At 64.7% G+C, this 23,704-nt stretch overlaps 2 protein-coding genes across 5 annotated transcripts in view; one reads left to right on the plus strand and one right to left on the minus strand.

Moving 5' to 3' along the window:
- The window catches only part of LOC111156224 (CASK interacting protein 1), a 17,726-nt gene extending 15,225 nt beyond the window's left edge, over positions 1–2,501 (plus strand). Inside the window, 2 exon segments of the mRNA XM_022516967.1 lie at positions 1–185; positions 728–2,501. The exon segment at positions 1–185 is cut by the window's left edge and continues 1 nt beyond it. Of these exon segments, the coding sequence (XP_022372675.1) occupies positions 1–185; positions 728–827 (285 nt within the window). The 3' untranslated portion in view covers positions 828–2,501.
- A 77-nt stretch (positions 2,502–2,578) lies between these two features.
- LOC111156018 (TNF receptor associated factor 7) lies at positions 2,579–19,408 on the minus strand. Of its 4 annotated transcripts, none has more exons than XM_022516562.1 (21): positions 19,353–19,408; positions 12,336–12,452; positions 12,055–12,112; positions 10,238–10,329; positions 8,472–8,588; positions 8,032–8,124; positions 7,789–7,822; positions 6,964–7,147; positions 6,726–6,860; positions 5,842–6,059; positions 5,692–5,765; positions 5,405–5,453; positions 5,198–5,325; positions 4,945–5,027; positions 4,288–4,327; positions 4,083–4,199; positions 3,877–3,999; positions 3,552–3,671; positions 3,340–3,471; positions 3,141–3,260; positions 2,579–2,965 (listed from the first exon to the last, which is right to left on the minus strand). In XM_022516562.1, exons 2-21 carry the CDS (start codon positions 12,414–12,416, stop codon positions 2,951–2,953), a joined length of 2,013 nt encoding a protein of 670 aa, XP_022372270.1. In that variant the 5' UTR covers positions 12,417–12,452; positions 19,353–19,408; the 3' UTR covers positions 2,579–2,950. The 4 variants fall into 4 exon arrangements, with proteins under 4 accessions (XP_022372270.1, XP_022372271.1, XP_022372272.1 ...); XM_022516563.1 differs by lacking the exon at positions 19,353–19,408 and adding an exon at positions 14,380–14,758; XM_022516564.1 differs by lacking the exon at positions 19,353–19,408 and adding an exon at positions 12,687–12,747 and having other exon boundaries at positions 6,732–6,860.
- Positions 19,409–23,704: the final 4,296 nt, after the last annotated feature.

The following is a 23,704-nucleotide window of genomic DNA, read 5'->3' on the forward strand; positions in this document are numbered from 1 at the left end:
GCCAAGCCTCCGCGCGCCGCCGCCGCTGCCGCCGCCGCCGCCGCCGCCGGGGCCCCCGCCGCGCCCGACGGCGCCTCGCCGGGAGACAGCGCCCGCCAGAAGCTGGAGGAGACGAGCGCGTGCCTGGCGGCGGCGCTGCAAGCCGTAGAAGAGAAGATCCGGCAGGAGGACGCGCAGGGCGCACGGTAGGTGCGGGGTCGAGGGGGGCGGTCCGGCGGGGTGCGGGATCTGCGCGCCACCCTCACCCGCGCGCGCTCCGAGGCTGCGGCGCACGGGCTGGAGTCGAGGGCCGGGCGGCGGGGGCATCGGGGCAGGGCGCGCGGGGCGGGGCCTGGGGTGGCGGGGGCGGGGACGAGTCGTGAGGGGCGGAGTCGCGGCCTGTGGAGCGGGGCAGCGGGACGCGGTTCTGCCTTGTGGGGCTGGAGGGCGTCGAGCCGTGAGGGGCGGGGCCCGGGGCAGCGGGGCGGGGTCGCGTCGTGCGAGGCAGGGCCCGGGACGGCCGGGTGGGGCTCCCCCTGTGTGAGGCGGGGTCGGGGTCGAGTCGTCTGGGGAGCGTCTCGGGGCGGCGGCGGCGGCGGGGAGAGGGCTGGGATCGAGCCGTGCGGGGCGGAGTGGAGCCGTGCCGGGGGACCAGGGGGTAGCGGGGGCCGGGCCGAGGGGCCGCGGGCGGGGCCCCGGCGGGGTGTTCAGCGCCCGCGCCGCCCGCTGACGCCTCGCCCGCCCCCAGCCCCTCGTCGGCGGAGGAGAAGAGCACCGGCAGCATACTGGACGACATCGGCAGCATGTTCGACGACCTGGCCGACCAGCTGGACGCCATGCTGGAGTGACGCGGCCGCTCACGTCGGGACCGCCCGCGCCGCCCGGGTCCCGGCCCGCACACTGACCTTTACCTCAGGGTGGGCACCTCTGGGCGCAGCGCGAGCGGGCAGGGCGGCCAGCCGACGGGGACCAGGCGGGCGGGGTCGGGCCCATGCTGCCCGTCCCGGCACAAGCACAACGCCTGCGCCTGCGCCTGGGCCGGGCCGGGCCTGGCCAGGGGACCCAAGGGCTCTGGGTGAACGCTGCTGCCCGGCGGGTGCCCGCTCCTGTCTGCTGCTCCCCGTGCAATAACTGCTGGGCTACCCGCCCGCCCAGGCCAGGCTTCTCCTGCTGGGGGTGGAGGAGGGGCGGCCCGGCCCCCTGCCCTGAGCCCCTGCTGGGCCTGCCCCGGCAGGCAGCGGGAAGCAGGCAGCCGCTCTGGCCCCTCCCCGATCTGTGGCAGAGCACAGGCCTATGCCCAGCACAGAACTGCCCAGTGGGGACCTCTGCCAGCCGCTCCAGCGCAGCACAAGGGGCTGGGGCTGGGGTTGCGCCCCTGCACCCTGTATCCCCCCCAGAATATAAGCTATCGAGAGTATTAATTTATTGGGAATGAGCTGAGGCAGATTTCCCCAGAGAAACTAAAAGGTATAACTTTAACAAATATATATTTAAAGAAAGAAAAATATTATTGATTCTATAGAAAACCATTTACCAACTGTAAGGACACTGAAGTCTAGCTCAAGACAAAAGCTGTTAGAGGCCCTGGTCATCTGTCTGTCTATCCTTCCCTCCCTCTGTCCAGGACCCCTGGCCCAGTAGCACAAAACAGGAGGCTGGGGTCTGGCAGGGTCCATGCTCCGCTAGGGCCTCCCCACCCTCCCTGTCTCCTAACTTCTCTGCGTCTGAAGAACTTGAAGGATGTGCCTTGCTTGCTGCTGGGCTGTGTCCTCCACACCGAGGAGCTGGTGGGGAGGGCTCCCTGCCCTCCCAGGGTGCTGGTGGGAGGTGCGCCTGGGCTTTGGGGGAGCTGTGCGTGCAACGTGGGCACGCCAGGCAGGTGAGAGCGGTGGGCACAGGGCGTGCATGCCAGAGTGCGTGTGGCGCGTGTGACGGTGTGCCTGACCCTCCCTCCCCAGGGCCCCCCCATCCAAAGTCGCTCCGACGCTTCTGCTCATGGTCCCAGGCTATGTCATGTGGTCGTTCTTGCCCTCTCTTTTCTCTCTCCCCTCTTTCCAAAAAAGTACTGACTGGCCTCCTCTATTGTGTTTGCTGATCCACGTGTGTTGGGCACCACTTTGACGTTTCTTAAAAAAAAAACAAAAAACAAAAACAAAAAAAGCCGAAAACCAGCGGTTGTGGCGTGGGCGGGCAGAGGGGATCAACCAAGGTGGCATCTGGGCGTGTGGGGCCCCTTCCAACTGTCATGCCCTGGTAATTCCCCAGGTGGGTGCGCCCGGCCTCTCTTCAGTGGGCAGCCCAGGCTGGGGCTCCAGCAAGCGGGGAGGGGGTTCCTAGCAGGGAGCTACTGTCAGCTGTCAATAAACAGCAGAAAACAGAGCTGCCTGGCTCACTTCTTGGGGACGTGTGTTGGGGAGAACGGGGGTCTAGCTTGTTCCTGGCAGTGAGGAGTCACCAAGAGGGCCACACCCCAGGGCTGACAAGAGGAGCCCTTTTGGGACCCCTCCCCAGCCTCCCTCCCACCAGCTGCTGGTGTCTGGGCGCACCAGCCTTCTCGGGTGGCCTCTCTGTCACCCCACAGACTGTCCCCACTCACAGCCACAGTCTGTGCAGCTTTTATTTCAATCAGGAAGTAATCAAATCTATATACAGTCTAAAAACAGTAGAAAAGGTGAGTAAAAAGGCCCACGGTCCACCTGGGGTGGGGATGGGGTGTGGGCCGGGCGAGCATCGCAGCTGGCACTCAGAGAGAGCGGCTGGGCACTGTCCTGGCTGCGATGATCACAAGGCCAAGCGGAGGGAGGCTCGCTGGGCACAGGGCAGGAAGGGCACTGTCTAGCAGGGTGAACCTGCCCGCCTGTCCCCGCAGGGCAGGCAGACACACCCCCTTCCCCGAGACCCCTCCCGTGGTCAGCCTGGTGGGGACCGGCCTGGGAGATTGAGGAGGAAGCCAAGATGGCCCTGCATTCTGTCAGCACGTCCAGACCTGCAGAGGAAGGGCTCTGGTTCAGGTGATCCTTTGGCCACGCTGCTGTGACCCTACCACCCGCCACACACACCTGCCCTCCCAGTGTCAGCTGCCTGGGGCTTCTGCTCCTCTGCCCCCCCCCCCCTGCCCCCAGCGCACAGCGCCCCGGGAAGGCCTGAGCCCAGGCCCTGACCTTCACAGTGCTATCCACAGCGCCCGAGAAGAGCCGGCCCCGCGACACGGCCAGTGCAGTCACGCTGCCTTGGTGACGCAGCAGGGTCTGCGTGCAGATCATGTTGTCCATACTCCAGACCTGGGGACGTGTGGAGTGTGAGCGCCCAGCTGGGCCCAGCTGCCCGCCCGCAGCCGCTCCCCGCCAGGCCAGCACGCACCCTGAGCGAGCGGTCATAGGACGCGCTGAAGACTTTGGTCTGGTCTGGTGTGGAGATGACCGCCAGAGCATACACAGTGCCCACGTGGCCTGTCAGGGTCCGCACCTGCTCCTTGGACTCGATATCCCACACCTGCGGGAGTGGTGCAGGTCAGGGCCACAGACCTGGGGGGACGGGCCCGGGGGAGGCCCAGGCCGGGGCGTCCGCCTTACATGGATGAGGTTCTCGTAGGTGCCACAGACGATGTGGTGATTCGTCACTGCAATAGAGTAGACGCTGCCGCCAGAGGTCTGCAGGACATGGATGCAGTCGAGGGTCCGGATGTCCCAGATCTGCGGACAAGCTCAGGCCACTTGGTCCTAGGCCAGGCACCTCAGTCCCAGGTTCTCCAAGGCTTTGGACACTGGGAGCAGCCCACCCGTCCCCTGGGAAGGGTATGAGGGTCTCCCTGCCCCAGCAGCGAGGAGACAGCGGAGGAGGAGGCCCCCGGGGGCAGGTCTGGGTGGTCCCGGCACCGGAAAGGGCACACGGGCCCACCTTGATTGTCTGGTAGGAGCCGCTGTACAGGTAGCTCTGGGCGGCCACCAGGGCCCGGACCCAGTGGTTGAGCCCTGTGAGCTCCTTCTTTAGCTTCAGTTCAGTGCCCACGATGTCCCAGACCTGCAGGGGCGGCCATGAGCATGGGCAGGGGGGTAGGCAGCCCCCCGATGCCCCACGCGCAGACACACGGTGCCCTGCCCGACCTTGATGGCCTTCAGGGAGCCGCTGAAGAGCATGTTGTGTGAGGAGACCAGCGTGCACACCGGGTTGTCGTGGGCCCGGATGGTGTTCACCTTCTGCAGGTTCTGGATGTCCCACACCTGGCAAGGAGGACAGAAAGCCTTAGGACCCAGCGAGGCGGCAGGCCTGGCTCCCCAGAGCGCACCCGCCGGCCGCAGCCCCACTCACGATGATGGTACAGTCCGCAGAGCCGCTGTACAGCTTGCACCTGTGGGAGCGGAGCCGCGGGGTCAGGGCAGCGCCAGGGCTGCTCCCGCTCCCTCGGATTTCCTGTCTCAGCGAGGGAACCTTGGGAGTAGAAGCCTGGCCCCCTACCGCCTGCCTGGCAAGTGTCCGACAGTGAGCTGGGAGGTAATGACCCCTGTTAGCACTGTTGGCCGGCAAGCCCCTGCATTCTGGGAGCGCCGTTCTGTCTCTTCATCTCTCATGCTCATGTCCATAACATAGAGCCTCATGACAGGAGACAGGAGGGAAGGTCTAGAAGGGGCTATTCTGGGGGTGAGGGGGTAGCGGTGGTCCTATTCCTGAGCTGCGCCCAAGGCTCTGGCTACAGGCCAGTGAGTGGTTGCTGAGCTCCTGCCCCTGCTCTGTCCTCTGCTGCCCGAGGCACCCCAGGGCTGGGGCTACACCTCCTAAACGTACTTCTAGAGAGTGGGAGGGCCCATGCGCCACCAGCCTTGCTCGAAGGTGAGGGTGCCCCACAGGAGGGGTAGACACAGCCCCATGAGGACACACGTGACCACACAGGCTCGGCTCCTGGCCCAGGCGGTAGCAGCATGGGGTCTCCCGTCCCTGGCTCTAACTGAGCACCGTGGCCACACTCACCCTTGGATGCACAGGGCCAGCACGATGCCGTCGTGGCCCTCGAGGGTCTTCTGACACTTGTAGGTGGTACATGTGTCCCACACCTGCAGAGACCAGCATGCGGGTGGGTCCCAGCGGGGTCAGCCCCATGCCAGGGGGCAGCACGGTGGGAATGGGGATGGTAGGCGTGCTTAGGGAAAGCCCTGCCCACAGGCAGGCCAGAGCTGGCAGGGGTTTGCACGCATGCCTACCCTCGAGGCAAGACCCCACTCACCTTGATGGTCTTGTCAGAGGAGCCGCTGAACAGCAGGTCCCCCATGGAGTAGACACAGAGACACCAGACTGGGCCCTGGTGGCCCACGAAGGTTCCTTTGCACTTGAAGATCTGCTGCGGGTCATAGGCTGCGGAGACGCGAGGAGCCAGTGAGGGCCTGGCGGCGCTCAGGGGCAGCGGAGGGAGCAGCCCCAGGCCTGTACTCACATCCTAGGATACCCATGTTCAGCCGCGCGTTGATGTGGGACAGCTCATCCTGCCAAGGCCAAGAGCGAAGGGCATGCTGGCTGTGGCTCGGTGGGCCGCCTGCCCCCAGGCCGGGCCCAGGGCCGGGGCACAGGCGGTGCAGCAGCAGCCTTTCCCAGCAAAGACACCTAACTCCTGTCAGGGCCCAAGCCGAGGGGCGGTCCTGTGGCCCTGCTGACCCGCCCCATGCACTTGGCCCTGCCCCTGCGGGAACCCCGCCCCCACACGTGGCCATCGTCCGTGCTCACGTTCAGCATGGACGCGTCCCTCCGGAATTCCATGAGGTCTTCGCTGAGCTTGCTCTGATTTTCATCTAGGACATCTGAGTGGCCAGAAAGACGGTGTCAGGGAGCAGGAGGAGGGGCTGCAACCCCGCCCTCTCTGGGACCTGGCCTCACCGAACTTGAGCTCCAGGCTCTTCTCCAGCTGGTCAATCTTCTCAGAGAGCTTGCCCAGCATGGAGCGCAGGAAGGCGATCTCCTGGTCTTTCTGGGCCAGCGCCACGTGCATCTCGTGGAAGCGGTCGTCTGTCTGCTGCAGGAACTCCTTCAGGCCCTCGAAGCGGCAAGTCTCCAGGTGCGTCTCATAGGTGTCCTGGTTCCCGATGAAGGTGCACCTGGAGGGACAGGATGGCTGCCCTGCCCACCCACTCACCGGCCTGCCTGGTGGGGCCCTCCCCGGCTCCCCATACCCCAGAATGTCTGTCGAGTCCCACTTCTCCGCCACAGTCCTCCCCACGCTGGCTGCCTGCCCATGAGTCCCGCAACCGCTCAGCACCTCGCAGGCCGCTTTGCAAGGAAATGTCACTTTGCTACTAATCAGAGCTCTTCAAGGGCTCGCCCACAGCCTCTGCCAGCCTCCCAGACCTGCCTCTTCTCTGGCCCCGCCACACTCGGCTCTCCTCTCCACCCGTGTTGGCCCCCACGCAGCTCCTGGGCTTCCACGCACACATGTGTGAGTCCTCAGGGCCATCCCTGCCCCTGCCCCAGGCTTCCCGACCACTGCGAGCCCTCTGTGCTCCGGGGGTGCTCAGGGCCCTCCTTCACCGCACCTGTACCTCAGTTTGTAATTACAGGGATGGTGGTGTGGCTCCCTCTAGGGTCCGTCTCCCTGGGACCCTGGCTGTCTCCCCAGCGCTCAGCACACAAGCGGATCTCAACAAAGGTTTGCTGAAGGAGGGACTGTGAATGCCAGCCCAGCCCCCCACCCCCACCCCCCACCGTCCTGCCTCCCAGCCCCCAGCCCCGGGCAGCCCCCCCCACAGCCCGCCCCGCCCACTCACCCGTACTTGGAGTGGGGACACTTGATGTGCTCACACTCCTTCAGGTGGGCCTCCAGGTTCATCTTGAGGAGGGGCGGGCAGCTGGGGTTGTTCGGGCATCGCACAGGCCGGTAGTCGCAGCTGCCCTCGTGGTCCCTGGTGGGGCAGGGTACGGGGGTGGGCTTGGGGGGTTTAATGCCCAGTGGCCCATGCTCTGCGCCCCTGGGCGGTGGGGATGAGGGCTGAGGGGATCACTTACTTGCGAGCGCTGAGCTTGATTGTGAAGGGGCACCCTCGGGGGTCCACCTCAAAGACGGGGGGCTTCCCACTCCCTGCCACCCGGCAGCCGTGCCTGCAGTGGATGAAGAGCTCCCCGATCTGTTCAGCGACCGCGATGTTGTTCACCACCACCGTGAGCTTGGCGTGGTCCACGGGGCACTTCTCTGCAGGGGAAGACACGCTGACCCCACCCCCCGCCCCCGGCCCCTCCCTCCCCTGTCCCTGGCAGCTCTGCTGGCCCTCTGCTGGGCCAGTCTGTGCTGGGGAGACATCTCCCCCGGTGAGCAGCTGGTGGGAAACTGAGTCCTGATGTGGCATGCCTGGAATAATGCTAGGTGGACTGACCTCTGTCCGGGGAGACCCCCCTCCCCCAACTCCCGGTCTACCTGCCCCACTGAGGTGCCTGGAACAGGAGGAGTGCACAGCTGGGCCACTAAGCATGACCACTGGGCGAGCAGGAGGTGACACTGCCTCTCGGCTGACTCAGGAGTCTGGGACAGGGCAGAGGGAGCCAGCCCGGACCCGGGGTGCCAAGGCTTGGGACGGTGAGGTGGACGGCTCTTGCCAGAGACAGCAGCCACTGAGCCCGGGGCCCCTGAGCTGTGGATCTCGCTGCTCTGCCCGCCCATGTGTGGAGCCCGGCCCACATGCATCCAGGGCTGCTGCTGGGGGCTGGACTCGGAAGAAGCCAGCATGTACCAGAGGCCCCATCGGTGCTGGGTGTGAGCTGGGACCTCCCTGGAGGGACCCGCCCCTCCCAAGCTGGGTAATGAGGTGGTGGGGCCCAGGTCTGGAAGGGCCTTACCTGACTTCAGAGCGCATCGACGACAGAACGTGTGCTGTGGAGACAACGGGTGGGCTTGGGCCATAACCACAGAGTCGCCCCCACCCCCTGGTCTGTGTCGCCTGCAGGGGAACCTGCTGGGCGGCCACACCAGGCCTGGAACGGAGGCCAAGGCTGCACAGCAGAGGGGCCGGCATCCTGCCTGAGCCTCGTGATGGTGACAGGTCAGGAAGGACCGGGCCGGGCGGGCCAGGGCAGCCTTACCCCGCACGTGGTGATCACGGGGTCCTTGAACACACCACAGCAAAGCTGACAGCAGAGCTTCACCGAGGGCTGCTCAGCAAATACCAGCGGCTCCTAGAACCGGGCCGGGCAGGGTGAGCAAACGCAGGCGTGGGAAGGAACAGGGGGGCCCAACAAGGGCCTGCTGAGGCCTGGGGCTGGGCCTGAGCTCGAGGGCCCCGGCCCTGGGTTATCAGCACGTCCTGTCCACCTGCGATGGGAACTGAGAGGGGACCCCACGCGGGCTCCACCCTCACTCCCCAGAGCCGGTCTTGGGTAGCCCCAGGGCTGGGAAGTGGGAAGAATGGGCCTGGAGGCTAGGCCAGATCACCCCCTCCCACCAGGGCCCGGGGGGACGGTGCCGCTGCCACCGCCACCCACCGCGTCACGAGGGGCCACCCTGCTGTGGTGGACACACCTACCGGTTCCTCCTCCTCCTCGGGCAGCGAGAACGTGGAGCGCAGGGACATGCTGGACTCGGAGTGCAGAGAGCGGACGGAGATGGCCGAGTCAGAGCGGCGCGGCGTGCTGATGGGGGGCTGCGGGGCACAGGGGCAGGCAGCCCGTCAGCCCGCGGGCAGGGCAGAGCCCCCCGGTCCTGGCAGGCGCTCCCTTGGCCCCGCAGGGCCACTGCGTGTGCCCGGGAAGCCCGTGTAGTGCCCAGGCCCCGGGCCTGCCCGGCGGTCCCGGCCCGGTTGCTGGGCCACCCGCGCACGTCTGCCAACTTTCTTTGTGTAAATGGAGAGACTTCCTGCTATTCAATTCCAGGAGGACACGCTCGCCTGGCCTGCTTCCTGCTTCCCGTGAGGGAGTGTGGGCTGCACACGGGGCGCCTCCATCAGCCGGGCCAGGGCTGGCCTCACCGCCTGGATGGCTACAGAAAGGGATGGCTGGAGGAGGCTTCAGGGCTCTGGGTCCCCTGGGGCTTGGCTGCCTAGCTGGCTTCCCTAGCCAGGTGCACTAGGCCAGGCTGATGAGGCTCCCAGGGAAGGCAGGGACACCCCCCTGCCCCCCAAACCCTGGCCGAGATGTTGAAGCAGGAAGCAGGGCCATGGGGGCCTGTCTCTGCCTGAGCCACTGAGGGGGAGGATCTGGGGGAGCACCGGGTAGGGGTGACTGTTCCCTCCCCCTTCTTGGCCTAGAACCCCCAGGAGAGATCCTGTAAGAGCAGCCGCTCCCCACCGTCCTCTTCTCCCACTCAGAAGCCTCCTTCACGAACCACAGACCTCCTGCCTCCACACCCAGCCACGGGCCGGCTGCCCCGGTCCAAACCTCTCTGGGAGGATGGGAAAACGCCCTCCCCGCCAGCCACAGGTAAGTCGGATGTCACGCACACTGAGGCAGGCAGAACCAGAGGGAGATGTATCTGCTTCGTGCTTCGAGAAGGCCTTGTGCACTGCCTAGCACGCAGCACGTTCAAATAACTAAAAACTCTGTTTTTGCTCATGTTAAATTGGAAATAAGGCCTGACAGCCCAGCATGTGAAGACTTGGGGTCTGGGGGCTGGGAGGGAAGGAGAACCAGCTGGAGTCCGTCGGGCAGACACCGGTGAGGTCCCACCGAGGGAAAGGAGAAAGCAAGGCCAGGGACAAGTGAGTGGCAGGAGGGCCTGAACCAGCCCTGGCCCAGGGCAGGTCCTCCCCTCCCCCAGTGGGCCCAGGGCCCCAACAGGCAGAGAACAGCCATGGTGACCCTTGCCACATGGTCTGGGCACTAACAGTGAGCCCAATGCTGCCCCGACTCCCCTCCTCACCCTGGCTCTCCCATAGGCTTCCCATGCCCCACTCGGGCCGCCCACTCTCCAGTCACCTGCTTGGGCCTCCCACCTCCACCCAGCAGCCCACCCGCTCACTCTCTACTCAACAGTAGAGGCAGCTTTAAACACAAAAACCTGATCTCGTGACAACTTTCCGTGGCTCCCACGGCTCCAGCCTGTGGGCCCTGCACAACCTGGCCTAGTCGCCCTCTCTGGCCACTTGTTCCACGCAGTCCAGCCATGGGTGCTGAGGCCTTAGGGTGTCCGGACACACCAGCCCTCAGCCTCCCCAGCCTACTATACCCAACAGACCTTAGCTCGAGGCCTGCCTCCCAGCTGAGCCTTCCCCTTCAGCTACTCCTGGGACTTGGCCGTTGAGCAGGATGACAAAGCGGGAGGCTGTGGGGAGAGGTGGTCACGGCACAGACCTACCATGCTGTCCTCCTCATCCCTCGGGGAGTAGGCGAGGCTGCTGGAGGAGGACGGCGTCCGGCGGTGCTGTTTGTACGTGCTGGTCCCATCAGCTGCGATCAGAAAAGAGGGCAGGGATGCCATGAGTGTTGGCCACGGGAGCACACCCAGCCCATTGTGTTGGGAGGTGGGACCCTGGACAGATGGGCCCAGCAGGGGTGGGGGGTGCTGAACCCAACATGGAACTAGTCCTCTCCAGGAGGTCTCCTTGCCTCCACACACTCCCACCGTCTCCTCCTCGACCTGAGGGCTACTAGGCTGGGGCTGGGCTGGTGGGCAGCTGGGAAGTCACTGCCCCCAGCCAGGGGGCTATGTAGGGCAAGGTCAAGAGCGTGAGCTGGCCCGAGTTCCTAGCTAGAGCCCCAGGGGCCCAAGAAGGGAGCAGCCCCTGAGACTCAGATCCCTGGGCAGGCTGAACAGAGGGTGGGGGGGCTCTTCTCTCTGCCTCTGCCAGCTCCCACACCCAGCCTGATCCCGGGGTCACCCTGTGCCCGGTGGAGGCGCGAGGCCAGCACCTGAGTGATCACACCTGTGGCCGCTTGCTGGGAGCTTTGGCCCTCGAGGAAACCCTGATGGGGGCGAAGGGCTCTGAGAGACTCATGAGGGGGAAAACGGAGGGACGGAGAGGTCTGAGGCCCCTTTGCTGGTGTGTGGTGGGGACAGGGAGACAGCCCACTGTTGGGGTCCACGAAACTTCCACCTGTTCCCCTGCCCAGAACCTGGAACCAGCCTCGGGCCTTCTCAGAGCACTCCATCGAAGGTGTTGGTGAGGGGTCCTCGTGGGAGCCCGAGAACCTTCCTCACAGGCCCTGCAGGCACCAGCCTCAGGTCCCAGACAGACCCAGACATCACAAGCAGCCCCAAAGACCTGGGGTCATGATTCAGGCTTTGAGCAGCTGCTGTGTTTCCCTATCTGTAACATGAGGGGCCAGGTGAAGCCATTGTTCACGCCCGGCTCTGACCCATCTCCTCCACGGGGGACTGGATGGTGGGGCGAGAGCCTGGGAGCTGGGGACGCCAGGCTGGGAAGCTGGGCTGTTTCTGAAAAGGGCTGAGGCGTTCAGGAGAGGGCCTTGGGTGGTGGGATAAGAGGGGACATTCACTTCTTTTTTTCAGAAGAAAACACTGAAGAAGAAAAGGCACTTTCAGAGCATCTGGCTGGGTCACCCATGGCAAAGGAGCTGGTGTGAGCACAGGCACCACCCCGCTGGAGGGAAGCCCGGGAAAGATGAGACTCCAGCTACAGAGCGAGGAGTAGCACACGGAATGAGCAGAAGGACACACACTGTCTGAAGTCTGCCCAGCCCCACAAGAAGGGGCCACACACCCCCCAACCCCCAGGGACTCGGGAACATTAGCTCCTGAGGACCTTGAACACAGAGCCGGCGGTGGGACCTGGCTGCAGAAAGGACTCCTGTGAGTACTTGTCACCCACCCATGCCCCCTGTGCTCCCCAGCCCTGGCCTTTTGGGGGGCTGCTAGGAGCCTGGGGCGGGGATGACCTGGGGCTCACTAGAACAAGGGAAGGATGGGTGGGGGGGTGCTGGCGAAGTCTGGGCAGCCCCCCCGCCCCCCGCCCCAAACAGGGAACAGAGAAGGCCCTGGGGAAGGGGCGGGGACGGCAGTGTGGAGGAGGAGCCAAGAGCTGGCCTGCGGACTCCCGCCCACTCTCCAGCACCAGGCCCCCCAACTGCCACCCCTGCAGGACCCTGGCTGGCAAGGGGTCTGGGGCACCCAGGTTCTGCACAGCCCAGACAGGCCTGGGTTCGCAGGCTCACCTTTTGTGATGGTGGTGACGGCCGAAAAGGCAGGCCCAAAGGTCGTTTCCATTCTGGTCTGGAGGGAGAATGAAGGAGACTCGGCACCGAGCCCCAGAGAGGACGGGGACACACACAGGAGTGTGCACGGACACACTCTCCTGCCGATGTTCCCGCGTGCATGGGCGCGTACACAGGGACACATCACCAATACGCCCGCCCGGCCCTCCCACAGGCCCCCCGGGTGGGGAGGGGACAACTCTGGAAGCTGGGGGGCCCACAGCCATGAGGTCCGCTCTTACCGAAGCTGTGGCGTCTGCGGCGGGAAGGTCGGCAGGGCCCCCCGAGAAGCGGTTGTAGCGGGCCTTCTTGCCAGAGCTCATGCTCTAGAGGGGTCTAGGGTCCTCTGGCCGCGTCTCCTGTTGGGGGGGGGCACGAGGGAGGGGTTTCAGAGATGGTGGCCTCGGCCCCTGTCAGACGCCCTGCTCTGGCTGGTCCACGATGGGTTCCCTGGCCTCTCCGCCACTGGGCCCGACCGGAGGACAGAAGCCGGCCGTGTGGGCAAAGTCCCTTCCCCCCCCCCCCCCCCCCGGGGGGCACAGCCCCGAGGGGGGGGGGAGGCCCTGGGGGTAGGCAGGCGGCAGGCGCTTCACCTTCCTTCAAGGCCTAGCCCCGTAGAAAAGCCACCAGCTCAGCCCCAGAGGTGGAGAGCCCTCAAGGCGCTCCGTCGGGTCCTCTGGGTCAGAGGGCAAGTGTCCGGGGGCCTCGGCTGGTTGGTGGTGTGGCACACAGTGTGGGATCAAGCCCCATGCCCCTTTCTTGTCAGGGTAGGTGCGATCGGCCTGGAAAGCCCCAGTCTGCTGGGCGGAAGGACAGCGGCCACGCCCCCGAGAGCCTGTTAGTGACGCTCCTGGGGCCCAGCACTCAGCCTCATCCCACAGGTCAAGCCATTTTCAGGCAGGAGCAGGAGGTGAGAGCCCTGACTCCTGAGCTTGGGCAGGCCTCCTACTCTGGAAACAGGGGCTACGCTCTGATGCCCCAGCTCAGAACTTGGGCTGAGATGGCAGGGAGAAGGCACAGGGGAACTCCTCCTGGCCTCTGAGAACTGCCCCCACGACAACACACACATACACCTGCAGAGGGGCCTGCCTGGGCCCCCGGAGCACTAGCTGCTAGAGCCCCCCAGAATGCGGGTCGGCTAGGGGGAACTGCTCCTTCGCGGGGGCAGTGCCCACCTCCCCAGGGCCCCTCCCAGTGTCAGGGTCTCCTGCTGTGGCCCCCAGTCAGCTGTAGCCACCCCAGCTTCGAGGCAGGCACCCCCCGCAGGAGGAGGGCCACACACCAGGCACCCAAGTGTTCTCTACCCTGGAGACTGGCGAGCAGCACCCCCCTTGCCACACCAGAGGTTCGTCACCCACTACCCAGCTCGGCAGTCAGAACCGGACTCAGCAGGTCCCGAGGAGGTCAGCTGGTCTCGCTCCTGTGGGACGGGAGGGGTGTGGCGGGCTGGGCCCACGCTGCGGTTCGATGCTGAGCCTCCCGCCCTGTGGGAGCAGGCAAGAGACACACTCTGTGCCCACCCAGTATATGTAAAGCCTGTGGCTGGCTCCAGCACCTTCTCTGCTGGGCCCCGGCCCAGCTCCCTCACATACACACGCCAGAGCCACTCAGTGGTCCTCCAAGTCCACAGGGAGGGGCTGGCCCTCTAGCCTTGCGTCTCCACACTGTGCTCCGGAGCTATCTGTTGCTGCCCGCCCTGCCCCACTGCCTCCTCTCTCTCCTGCCTGCCCCTTCAGATGTCACCTGTAATGCCAACCTCCCGGTCTTCTGGACTCAGGCCTCCATGGGATAGCGGTCAGCCAGAGCTGGCACGGCCACAAAGCACCAACCTCCCCCCTCCCCCGGGTGCTCACAGTGCCCAATGGGGGTCTGGCTAGATAGAGGGACCCAAGAGGTTGGCCAAAACCTCACCCTCCTGCCCACCACGCCCTCTGCTGGGAGGGACTCAGGGGACTTGGCTGTGTGTCCCAGACCAGGCTGTCCAGTGGCTTGTCCTCTTGGGGGCGGGGGGGGGGGGAAAGCAAGGTTCCTGGGAGTGGGCAGTATCAGGCCCTTGGACAGAGGTGGGAATATAGCCTGTCCATACGCCCCACCTCCAGTGGCTCTGCTGTCTCCAGGCTAAGCAGGAAATCACGGGGGCCACCGTGGCTGGGGTAAGGTCCAGACAGCTCGGAGGAGCGCTGGGACTCATCTCTCGGGAAGCCTGAGGTTTGCTCCAGCCTCGGCACCACGGGGCGTGCTGAGAGGAGGGGGGTGCTCACGGGGAGGTGGCTGGCCTACACTGACCTGGATTTCACAGCCCATCTGCCCCCTCTGCTGCACGCTCCCGAGGCCCAGAGGCAGCAGCTGGGAGTACCCATGGTCCAGGCAGCCGGGGACCCCAGCAGGGACTCCCCCATGGGACCGTGGCCAGGCCGCCAGCCCCCGTGGGGCCTGCATGCCCGTCGCTGTGGTCTGAGAGAGCGGGCGTCTGGCGCTCCCTTGCTCCGAAGTGAAGTAAACAGAAAGGCACGCAGGGCCACATGCAAATCCGCTGGAAAGTCCCCTGACAGCCAGCAGCGGCCCTGGCCCCAGACACACGGTGGCGGCAGGGCTTACAGGCCTGGCCCAGGCGCCAAGCTGAGCGACGGAGAGAGGGAGGGAGCTGCTTTCCCGTTTACATGTGTTGGCATGCGGCCCCAGCCCCGGAGACCCCAGGTGGGCGGGACCCTAGCTGCAGGCCACGGCCCCCCCGCAAATGTGTGCCTCTGACCGCAAGGATCAGATCCTACAACCGTGGGATTGAGCAAGATGCCTGAGCTTCCGGCCCCGCTCCCCAGGGGCTGCATTTTGCAAGAGTCTTCCCCCTGGCATCCTCCAGCTCTGTAAGCCCAAAGCCCGGAGACATAACGGCACAGCTCCTCACCCTCGTTGGTCGGGCCCAGCAGGGCTTCGGGGTGTGCCCAGCCCCCTGGGGGATAGGCTTCCTCACCACTCCTCCTCAGTCCCCCGCCAACAGGCGGACAGGGTGCTGTCAACTAGAGAACCGGACTGGCCCAATCTGGGAAAAGCCGTGGGCTCGGCCTGCCAGGCACAGCTGGGGTGGGAGCAGGGTGAGATAGGCTGTTCGCCCCCCACAGCTGCCCTCCCCTCCCCAGCGGAGTCCCCACTCTGCCTGTTCCAGGTGCCTCAGCAGAGCCCAAGGGAGGGAGCCAAGGATTCCATCTCTTAAAATCCGAAGACCCCAGGTCCTGCTGGAGATGGGTCTGCCCACCTCAGGTAAGGCTTGTGGGACAGCGGTGCCCATGGGCACTGAGGGTCAGTGCAGAATCAGCGTCCCTGCAGCCCCCTGCTTGAGCCCACGGTCAAGGCCCAGGGATCTTTGTCCACCCACGTCCATGTCCAAAGGGCTTCTGGGGCCCTGGGGTGCGTTCCCTGCTCGACGAGGAACTAGAGATGCACCTATCATGCCCCAGCCCCTGGACTTCCCCACCCCCAGCTCCTCCTTGGGAAGGTCCCTCCACCAGCCCGCTTCTCTGGGCAGCGAGCACCAGAGGACAGGCCATCTCCCTGGGGAACCCCTCCCCAGCCCATCCCCTGGACAGAGGCCAATGGCATCGCCTAAGTCCTTACCCTTGGGAATGTGGGAACCAGGCCCCCCAGTTTGGTCTGTGCAGCTGGCAGCCAATGGAAGGGGCAGTGCATGCTGTCAGTGAGGGAATGGGGGGAGGGTGGCCACAAGCAGGTCCCACTGGGGCCAAGCCCCACCTTGAGCCCCCCCCCCACCGTGGCCCCAGGCATTGGGTGTGGTGGGCTCTCCTGAACAGCCCTGCTGAGCCAGCCAGGGGGTAGGCGCGCCCCAAAAACCCCATCAGGCCACACATTTGGTGGTGACTGCTCCAGGGGGAACACTGGGGGCTCAGGACACCTCAGCCCTGCCTAGCATGGCACCGTGGGTGGCCAGCTGGACTACAGCCAGAGCTCCAGGGCCAGCCCCTTGTATCACCCACGGACCACCCAGCCCCTGGGTCAGCCCCTGCCCGGGGCCCCTGGGGCCAAGCCCAAGCCGGGCTGCCAAATCCTATAGAAACAGGCTGGGTTGCCATAGCAAAGCCCCATATGCTTCCCCAGCTGTTCCCTGATGTCCCCTTAGCGTGGCTTTCCCATCCCAAACAGGCAGGGTGTGATGTCAGGGATCCCCTCGGCATCTCAGCAGGCCCGTTTGAGGCCTCCCCAGCCTCCCTACCCTCCCAGTAGGCAGCCTGGGCCTCTGCCCTCACCCGCCATCCTAGCCTCTGTACCCACTGTCCTAATCCACAGTGGCCTCAAGGTTGCCAGACCGGACAGCTGCTGTGTCCTCAGCCCTCCACCCAGCCTCTCACCTTGCCTACCCCGGTCCGGCCTCTCCAGCACCCACGGGCCCCTCTGCGGGAGGGAGAGCATCCCTCCTTTAACCCCCCACTCAGCCAGGGTACTCCCTTTGCCTCCCCCCCCCCCCGCTCCCTGGGGCCAGACTCCTCTTCTGTGCTTTCTCTCCCATACAGAGAGGCCTCTGCCTGGGGTAGTCCCCTCTGTACGACTCCTGGAGAAAGGGGCTGCCCAGATCCAGAGCAGGGAGAGAGCATTCTGGGAAAGGGTGGTTTTGGTCCTATCGCAGCACCTGGCTGTGGGGGCCACTAGTCCCTCACACCACGCAGCCCAAGACATGCTTCCCGTCTGTGCCCCTGCAGACAAAGTTGAGCCAGACCCTGAGTTGGAGGGAGGGTGTGGGCCTCATAAAAGTGGCCCCCATAACCAGGTGCATTCCTCTCGCCACCCCTCACCCCGGCCGCGAGTCTAAACCTGTGGTGACCAGTCGTGGGCCTGTGCCCGAGAGCCAAGCGGCCAGCAGTGCTTCAGGCCCAGGCTACGGCTCCAGGCCACCCTGACTGTTCCTCGCCACGCCCCGTGTGGTTTCTGTCTCCCCGCCTTCCTCTTTCTGCTTCCCCGTAGAAGCTGTGGCGTGTATACAAACTCGCAGGCCACAACCTGGCCTGGACACGCACTAGCCCGCTCCACTGTCCACCCGGTGCCCTGCCTGCTCATTGCTGGGTGGGGCACCCCCACTCCTGCGTGGGTGCTCCTGGGCTTGGTTCACCCCCCAACTAGACTCCCAGACAGCAGGACTATACCCGCTAGAGACAGTCAAGCACCAGGTCTACCAGTGACATTAGCATCAACCCCGAGGGCCCCTTTCCCCCTTGGTCTGGTCCACCTGACTCCATGCTCCTCTAGGAAGCAAGCAAATGCCTCTGCCGAAGGGCGAGAGCAGAGCACAGAGGACGCCGGGGGGAATCTCTTGGAAGTGGAGGGCTTGGAAGGCCCCTCTACAGTAGCACCTCCTGCAGAAGCCAGCCCCAAATCGAGGAGGCCACCGTGCACTGAAGCCAGCCCCAGGCCAAGACGAGCCTCGAGGGAGGGGGCAGCCAAACCACTGACCCAGGCTGCCGGGGGCCACCCAGCCAATATGGGCCCTTACACCCCACCTCTCCCACTTCCCAAGTTGTGCGCTCCCAGTCCTGCGGCCTGGTTCACACCCACGGCAGCCCAGTCCCCAGGCTGGAGAGGGGGTGCGTGCGGACGGCCGAACGTGAGTCTGACCTGGAGCTACAGGACCTGGGAGGAGAGACAGACAGAGGCTCGGGAGTACCAGTAAGCCCCATGCAACCTACCAGAGGCACTTTTCTAGGGGTTCTTGTCCCAGCTAAGTTGATGCTTCAGACTCTGACCTGTTGCACCCATTTCCAGAGATACTGTTACACACAGCCGCAGTGGGGGTTACTCCATAGGGAACCCTCCAAAGGAGGACCTCCCCTCCTTCTCAGCCCATTACCTCCCTCATCCAGGCCGCCCATACTCCCATTCCCCTCAGCGGGAGTTTCTGACGTCAGGGGAATAGGGCAGCGATACCCTACAGGAGCCACAGGACACGGGGACTGGGGATTCCATGGAGAAACGTGAATGCCCAGAGCAGCTCAAGTAGGGATCTACGACAGAGAGGTAGAGTCGGCTACACAGGCCTTCAGGGAGGGGGTGTGGGAAGGGAGAGGCTCAAACAGAAGGAATGAGGAAGAGAGGCCACATGCTTGGCAAAGGCCAGGGGGTGGGCAGCCCCAAGGAGAGGGGCCCTGTGCGTGTGTGGGGAGGGGTCTGTGGGATGGAGAGAAGGGCAGACAGTTGGTCTGGGCAGCCTGGAGCTCTAAGCAAGGGAGGCAGCAAAGTAAGGGGAGGGGAATCTCCAGCCCTGCTCTCCACCCATCTCCTTCCAAGGCAGGGTGGGATCCAGCCGAACTGCAGACTCAGCCCCAGCTCGATGTCCAAGCGGTTCACGAAAACGGGAACCAGACCCAGTGAGCGGGAACCAGACCCAGTGAGCGGTGGGAGCCTCCTCTCCCAGCCCACTCTCCTCTACATGCCCGCCAGCCTCCTCACTCTCCGGCTTCCCCACTGAACCCCAGTTCTTCCTCCACACACAACCAGGGGCTCTTTACTAGACTTCGGCCTGCTGCTGGTTCTCCCGTGTACAACCCCTGCACCCACACCCCAGCCTGGCACCCCTCTCACCCCTGCCAGCATTCACTGGCGCACCAAGCCCTTTCTAATCCCGGAGTCCCTTGCACATCTTGCTCCTTCGGTCAGGCGTGCTGTTCCAGCAACTTCGCAAGCCAGGCTGCTTGCTGGAGGCACCTCCCCCTCACCAAGCCACTCAGGAGCGCCCAGCACTCCCCTTCGGCGTCCTGCTCCTTTAAAAGCGCCCATCGCAAGTCCTCGGGCTCTTGTGGGTACTGTCCATCGCTCCCCGCTCCGGATCCTCGGGTCTCGAGCGGGGTTGGGGGGGAAGGACTCTGTCCCCCAGAAGACGTTGGGCAATGTCTGGAAGCGTTTCGGGTGGTCACGAAGGGGGTGGGGGAGGTGACCGTGTCTAGTGGGTGGAGAGCAGGAAGGCAGCTCAACCTCCACCAAAGCTCCGCGGAGAAGGCTCGGCGCGAAGTGTCAACAGCGGCGGGGCTGAGCAAAGCCGCCGCAGAGGAAGCGCCCACGAGAACCGGGTCCCGGCGGCGCTCTCCGGACGCAGGAAGCGGGAATGAGGGAGGAAGGGGAGAACGGAGCGACCGACGCGCAGACCCTGGCCCGCGTCAGCCCCGCCCCCCCCAGGCCCGATCCCTCCGCGGACCCCGGCGCTCCTACCGCGCGGCCCCGAGGCGCGAACCCCAGGCCGGGCGCGCCGCGCGGACACTCACCCGCCCGCGGCCGCCCGGGAGCGGCAGCGCCACCCTCCCGCTTCATCGTGCTCCCGCGGCCGCCAGCCGGGAAAGGGACGGGAGGCGCGAGCCGAAGGCGCTCGTGCGCTGCGCCCGCCGGGACTTGTAGTTCTGGGATTCTCAATGCCCGGCGGGCTGCATCACGCGCGGCTCCTCAGAAACTACGACTTCCGGCGGCTCCGACGTCGCAGGGCGGGATTGGCAGCTTTAGAATCACTCTATGTTGCAGGTCGGAGTCTGACTGGCTGTTTGCGGCTGTCGCTCACGATGATGTTTGATGGCCCGTTGCAAAAGGGAGAAGCTTCGCGCGTCGGGCCGGGGAAGCCCGGAGCGTATCAGCGGTGAGGGGGGGGCGGTACTTCCTCCAGGATGGCCCAATCACAATGGTGCGGCCCTTTCTATAAAAGCCTGAGCCACGCTCGGGGTCGTTCTTTTGGGTCGACGGCAGGTGGGCTGGGTTTTCTTCCGTAGGCGGGCGCGCCGGCCCCCGCGTGGATGTGAGGGGTCGCGCAGGCCTGCACTCCGGCCTGACGCCCTTCCGCCTCGGCGCCGTTTGCGTCTTCTGGCTCCTGCCTCCCCGCTCGTCACCCCCCACCGCCCCGGGAAGTCGGAACCTCCAGACCTCCGCCTCCCCGCAGGTAAGGCTGGGCGGGACCCGCTCCCCTGCGCGGCGTGGAGCCTGTGATGAGCTGCCGTACTTCTGACACCTCGTATGAGAACTGCGCTCGCAGTCTGATTATCCGCGCGCGACTGAGGCTTCGGGGTGCGCCGCGCGTGCGGGGGGGGGCTGGGTGCGACGCTGCCTCGTCCGGGGCGGGGAGGGGGCCTCTGCCCACGGTGCGGCGCTGTGTGCCTTTCAGGGCGGCGGGGGAGCCGCGGCCGCCAGCCCGCGGCCTGCTGGTGAGGCGGGAGCCCGGCGCGCCTGGAGTCTGAGCAGGAGAGCCACGTGGTGAGTCGGTGGGAGCAGGGCGGTCTCCCCGCGCGTGCTGCCTCGCGGGGACCCCGCGGGAGGGACGCGGAGGCCGCGTGCGCGGAAGCAGAGATGACCGCGCTGCTCCCCTCCTCCGAGCCCTCTGGCGTCAAATAAACGTGGTGTTCCCGAGACCTGCGAGTGCCGCGTGCTTCTTCGTCGGCCACCGCTCCCGGACCGGGAAGGCCACCCGCGGGGGCCCGCCGCTGCCCCGGGTGGGGGCGATCCTAACGCAGGACGCGCGCCCTGCCTGACGTCGGGCAGTCCCCGGCCGGATGCCTGGAACCCGCCCTGCTCCGCTGTTTCCGCCGGGCCCAGGGGCCGCGGCAGGGGAGGACCTGGTCCTGACGGGATCACAGTAGGGCCCTGGACCCAGAGAGACGCACCCGCTGGGATGGGAGGGGAGCCCGGTGACCTCCCGGAGACTTCTCCGGTGTCACAGGTCCGAGTTCTAGGGAGGGAGCATGTCGGCGTGTGGAGTGGCCGTGTGCGTGGATGCGTGGTGCGGCCCGACTGCCCCCAGGCGAACTGATGCTGAGACTCCAGGGGCAGGCACGCTTGGGTTCCCAGAAGTCTGCGGAGCCCGAGTGGGCCCGTCTGCCGTGCGGCGGTGAACGGCTGCAGTGTGTGGCGGCCCTGGAATGGATTCCGGTTGAGTCAGCGCTGACCCCATCACCGCCAAGCCTCACCGTGGGACCGCCAGAGGGGCATCTGCTGGGTCTCCTCACCACCGCAGGTTAGCACCCCACCCACCCGGTCTCTGCGTCACCGCACACGGGAGCTCGCCATGGGATCAGGCCCGAGTATGGTCCTTGAGACCATGATCAGACATCTTGAGGGGTTTTCAGGAGGCTGGAGTCAGGATGAACCCCAGCAAATTGAGAACCCTATGGGAGTTGGGGCGGCACCCCTTTAACGGCCCGTGGCCTTCGGAAGGGACACGGGACGTCCCAACGGTTTGTCGAGTACAGCGAGTCATGACGGGAGAAGCAGGACAACTAGACTCTCCCCCTGGGGTCTGAGTCACCCCATCCAAGTGGCCCAAAGAAGCCCCAGCCTCCGCACATCCTAGCCGGAGATCCCGAAGATGAACTGATCTCGTCCCCAACGTGTGCAACCCCAAGGCCGTCTGCACCTGGCCCCCAGTTCCAGACATTCCACTGCCATCCATCTGTCCCCACTGTCCCCAGGCCTGGAGGATCCACTCTCTCTGGGACCAGCCTCCGGGCTGTGCCCCAGGCCGGGTGCATGCGCCCTCCAATGCTGGTGCAAGAGTCACTGGAACCCAAGAGGCATGATGAGGATGGGATGGATGGGATGGGATGGGATGGGAACCCGGCCGTTCTGTGATGTATTACCAGCCTTCCTCCACCACCGGCCTCCTCGACTGGAAAGATAACCCCCCACCCTCCTGAGAAGCCACAGGCTATGGTAGACCTCCTGGAGCCCCTCTTCTAGACTCCTGGGCCCCCTTGGGAGGACTGCCAGCAGATACCATGCCATGTTTAACAGGGAAGGAGAGTAAGGGGAGGAGCACGCACCAGCCGGAGGCTTCGGCCCAGCTGCCTGGGCTAGAGCAGCTGCACCTGAGCAGCGCCCGGCATGGGACTTCACCACAGATGAAGGACAGGCCTGCATCCGCCGATGCCAGGAGGCCCTCTGGGGAATCCAGGCAGGAGCTAAAAAACCCACGTACATGACTAAGGTATCCCCGGTCACCCAAGAACCAGGGAGTCCCCAGGGACGACCACGAGGCTGAAGCTACCAGATGTGCACTCCATTTGACCTTGAGGCCCAGGAAAGCTGCAAATGGTCAACCCCTCCTTCATGGCTCAGGGTGCCCCAGACAGGAGGAAAAACTTGAAACCTAGTGGGTTTCACTGGGACAGATGAACATCACCCAGCTAATAGAGGCTGCGAGTAGGGTCTGCACAAACAGGGAGGTCACAGCCGAAAGGGAAGCTGAAAAGAAAAGTCCGCTTCCCTGCCATTGTCCTGAGGGGAAAGGACGATCGTGCCCAGGTTTCGCCTGCCATTAACACTCCATAGTGACAACGGGCCTCCGTCTGCTACATCGTACAGGTCTAGACCAGATCTCTCAGCATCACCTGGAGACCACACTGGCTACGGGCCCCAAAGTTCAGGGAAAGTGGAGCAAATGAATTGTACCCTCAAGGAGACTAAAGCAAAGTTTGTCAGGAAACTAAGCTTCCGTGGCCAGATCCGCTACCCCCAGCTCTCCCAGGTGCTCACTGCATGCCTGGGACACTGGGTTTCTCCTCTTTCTAGTTATTATACAGATGGCCTCCCTGGTGCCAGGGAGTCTCCCAGGAAACAGCCCGTTGGAGACAAAGGAGCAGTTTCAGGCCCAGGGGGGCCACCGTTAATGAGTCACAAAGATACACCATTGAGAGGACCCCAATCTCCTTAGGGTCCCCAGTACCCTTCAGACGGGATGCGGTTTGAGTCCGAGATTGGAGGAAACATCCCCTCAAACCACAGCAGACAGGGCCCCGCACTGTGGCTCTAGCCTCTCCTGCCCTGAAGGTCTCGGGTGTCCCCTGTGGGTCCACTACTCGGGAGGGAAGAGAGCTCATGCAGATGAGTGGCACCAGTGGAAAGTCCAGCCAGAGCCTGTGGGCCCACTCCAGCTTCGCCTTCAACGAGTCCCGACCGAGATGGACATCAACTCGCATGGTCCCTAGCGCTGGTCGGTGTCTTAGAAGTCGGACTGTACACGGTTGCCCTTCTGACTAGACTTTCCCCCAGAGACTTGCCAGTGCTGTTGGCTTATTGTGTTGCCTTCGGATGCGTTGCTACATTTTCCTTAAAGGCTTCCTCACCCTCGCCTCCCTCCCCTTGACCCGGGGAACCTCAGTGCTCCTGCGTGAAGTCAGACAGATGGGGTGCTGGGTTCAGTGCTCACACCTACATGCCTGCCGCGCGCTGCCAACAAAATAAGGCCCCCATCTGCATAAATCACTGGAGGAAACGCTGGATCGAACAGTAACCGGCACCTGGCGGGACTTGAAGATTAGAGGTGATGCGGGCGCCACAGTTCACTGGACCCGTCCAACCCACTGTGGGCAGTCAGATGGGGGAGGAGTTCGAGAGGAAGACAAAGGCTGAACAGACCTTGAAGGCACTCTTCCTCCATCCTCCTCATCACTGTTAGTCCCCACATCCTAAATACCCTCAGAGCTCATAGAAAATACCAGGCGGACCACTGCCTACGTATTAGCTTTGCAAGGCTACCAACCCAGAGTAGATGGAGATGATGCCCTCTAAGCTAAGTGTTTAAAGGGGCATCAAAGGGGGCGGATATCTTAAGGAAAACTTGTGAGATGGCCGACTGGGCCAG

The sequence above is a fragment of the Enhydra lutris genome, unplaced genomic scaffold, assembly GCF_002288905.1.
Source record: "Enhydra lutris kenyoni isolate GAN:26980312 unplaced genomic scaffold, ASM228890v2 scaffoldscaffold45, whole genome shotgun sequence".
Taxonomy (NCBI): Eukaryota; Metazoa; Chordata; class Mammalia; order Carnivora; family Mustelidae; genus Enhydra; species Enhydra lutris.

Excerpts from the sequence above, each read along its gene's own strand:
- LOC111156018 (XM_022516562.1), bottom strand. The coding sequence starts at position 12,416 with ATGAGCTCTGGCAAGAAGGCCCGCTACAACCGCTTCTCGGGGGGCCCT. Across the intron at positions 5,766-5,841 it reads GAGCCTGGAGCTCAAGTTCG|ATGTCCTAGATGAAAATCAG; the intron begins GTGAGGCCAGGT and ends CTGGCCACTCAG. Across the intron at positions 5,454-5,691 it reads GGGACGCGTCCATGCTGAAC|GATGAGCTGTCCCACATCAA; the intron begins GTGAGCACGGAC and ends TGGCCTTGGCAG.